This window comes from Chanos chanos, chromosome 15, assembly GCF_902362185.1.
Source record: "Chanos chanos chromosome 15, fChaCha1.1, whole genome shotgun sequence".
NCBI classification, from domain to species: Eukaryota; Metazoa; Chordata; class Actinopteri; order Gonorynchiformes; family Chanidae; genus Chanos; species Chanos chanos.
In genome coordinates, this window is record NC_044509.1 from 15,702,366 (window position 1) to 15,704,865 (window position 2,500).

Sequence of the window (2,500 nt, forward strand, 5' to 3'; positions counted from 1 at the left end):
CAGCAGAGAGCTTGCGGTCTGAGGCCGGCGGCCATCCCCCATTTGGCTGAAGAGCAGGCTGTCCTGTGATTGGTGGCGCGAGCGGGTGTAGGCGTGGTTCGGGCTCATGGGCCGTTCTGATTGGCGGGGAGAGGGAGGCATGCTAAGGCTGCTGGAGGGCACTCTAACAGAGAGGGAGGAGCGCTCTTGGAGGAGGGGTGTGGCAGACAGAGGACTGGTGGGCGGGGACAGATTGAGGTAGGCGCGGCTACACTCCGCATTGGCCCGCAGGCTGGCCTCCAGGGCAGACTTCCTGCGCTGCAGGCTGTCCATCAACTCCTGGAGCTCCGCCTTTGATCTGGTCCCTCGAACACTGGCCCCGCCCGCTGATCCCCCATTGGTATGCAACTTTCCACAGTCTGGAAGAGAAAAAAAAAGTTTACCAAACTTAAGTTTGTAAAAGCAGTCATTACATCTCATTAAAGTATTCGTGCTATAAATTTATTGTATTGGCATTACATAGAAAAATGGGTTAAGTTCAAATGATTTGAAGTGTGTACCCTCAGACGTCTGGAATGTAGCATACGTCAAATGAAAACAGAAACTTTACCTGTCTGATCAGAAAGCTTAACTGTCTCGCAATATCAAAGCTGCAACTTATCAAAACTCTTACATTTAAAAAAGAAAAAACCACACGTTTTGCTAATTTTGTTGACATAACAGACCACTGTTTGGGAATAGTCCAGACGTGCTGATTTGTGAAAGACTTCAAATAAACAGATGGACAAATCAGCAGGGAGATTTGTGGAGTTTCAGGGGAAAAAGGGGGGGTTATTCTGATGGTTTTAGTAGTTGAACCAGATGTCTGTTAAACTTAAGTACGTCTGCTGATTCAAGAGCTATGGTCGTTTTTCAGACGGTTCTGAGACCAACACAAACACGGAAGCCGCGGTCGGGAGCGAGCTTCTTCTAAATATGGAAGAACGCAAGCAATGCTAGAAAGGAGAGAAATGGCTCCATGTTCCTTGGCAGTGGAAGAGACCACCTCAGACAGGACTCCCTCATAGCCCAGGAGGTCACGCGTGGGAAGCAGCTATCTCTAATCGCGCAGGTTGGGACCACCTGGACCACGTGCTGTTTTTTCTCTGTTTAGAGACTGTGAATCATTTAGCGGAGCAAATGACCTGAGACCAGGAGCGTGCGGTGGAGCTTTGTTCCTTTTATTTACAGTCGGCGGATCTGCCCGTTTTCTTTACTCAACAGATAATTCGTTTGTGCGTCTCCGTTGTTTATAGGTTGTCCTTGGAGAAATTACTCAGAGGATGTAAACCTTCTAGAATCAGTTAAAACAAAAAGACAAGGCCCAAGAAAAGGACAAAGTACTCCAAAGGGGGAAAACAAAGCAAAGAAAAACAGAGGGAGAAAAAAAGAACCAGAGAAGAGAGCATGTTGAAAAGAACCCAAGAGGGGTATTTCCACAAAGCAACATTTCTCTCTTAGGCAGATAGCTTAAGCCAAATCCAACGGGAGAATAGCTAATGACCACTCCTATCAGACACTCTTGACTTTTTGGCTTAAGTTACTTGCCTAACTGAGAAATCTTGCCTGATGGAATACCCACAAGTGCTTGAAATAACCTTTATAGCTCACCATTCACTTTGGCTATTGGTTTTAAAGGCCACAAGTTATGCAGTATTTTTCCAGGCAAAATATTTTATCTCAAAACACAGAGGGTAAAATAATGGTCATGGGATAGAATTGTATGCATTTGTCTGAACGTATTAAATTCAAGGGCAGAATCCAATATTAATCACAGGTAAAACTGATCATAACATCAATTCTTAATCATTACTGTCAGATATTGCGGTAAAACACAATTAACTAGAACTGGAAGTGCAGTGGATTCCCCCGTGATTCTATGGAATGAACACTGCACTTTCCCAGTGCTTACGATGGGCTTTTCTTACATGTTTAATGTTAATTCTGTGTTTTACTGGCTTTGATAAACTAGTACGAACTAATAAGACTCCAAAGTTGTGCCATATACTGAGTATTGTCCCTGGAGTTGCCTTGAGTCTGTTTAGCTTTAATTATTTTCACAATACCGTGTCCATAACAGCTTTTCCCGAAAGGTTATTCGATATTTAGAAAACAACGTGAAGGCCTCAGAGATGTCACTCTTCTGCAACAGCGTAAGGAGGTGAAGGTGAGCGCTATTTTAACTATGCTATATTGTGGTAGTTTTTTAATCATGTTAATATTACAATTTTATCACTGCTATCACAGGAAATGATACCAACAGGCCAAAACCGACTCATAAAGTTGATAGAGTTTAACTGACACTATCACACTTAACCCACAGCTGCTGGGGGGGGTCATTTCCAGCCCTGAAAGAGACATGTGTCTCTTCTTCTAATATCAGTGAGGAAGAGGGAAAGCGTTGGTTAATTTGTTAGTGAAAAGATGTGGGAGTAATCGTGAGGCGTTTTAGTAAAGGCATCACAGGGTAACGGTGAAGGGT

At 43.9% G+C, this 2,500-nt stretch overlaps 1 protein-coding gene across 1 annotated transcript in view; it reads right to left on the bottom strand.

Moving 5' to 3' along the window:
• phldb2a (pleckstrin homology-like domain, family B, member 2a) overlaps window positions 1-2,500 on the bottom strand; it is an 18,619-nt gene that overhangs the window by 13,486 nt on the left and 2,633 nt on the right. The window contains exon 3 of the mRNA XM_030792779.1: window positions 1-398. This exon is cut by the window's left edge and continues 549 nt beyond it. Within this exon, the coding sequence (XP_030648639.1) occupies window positions 1-398 (398 nt within the window). The remainder of the gene's footprint in view (window positions 399-2,500) is intronic.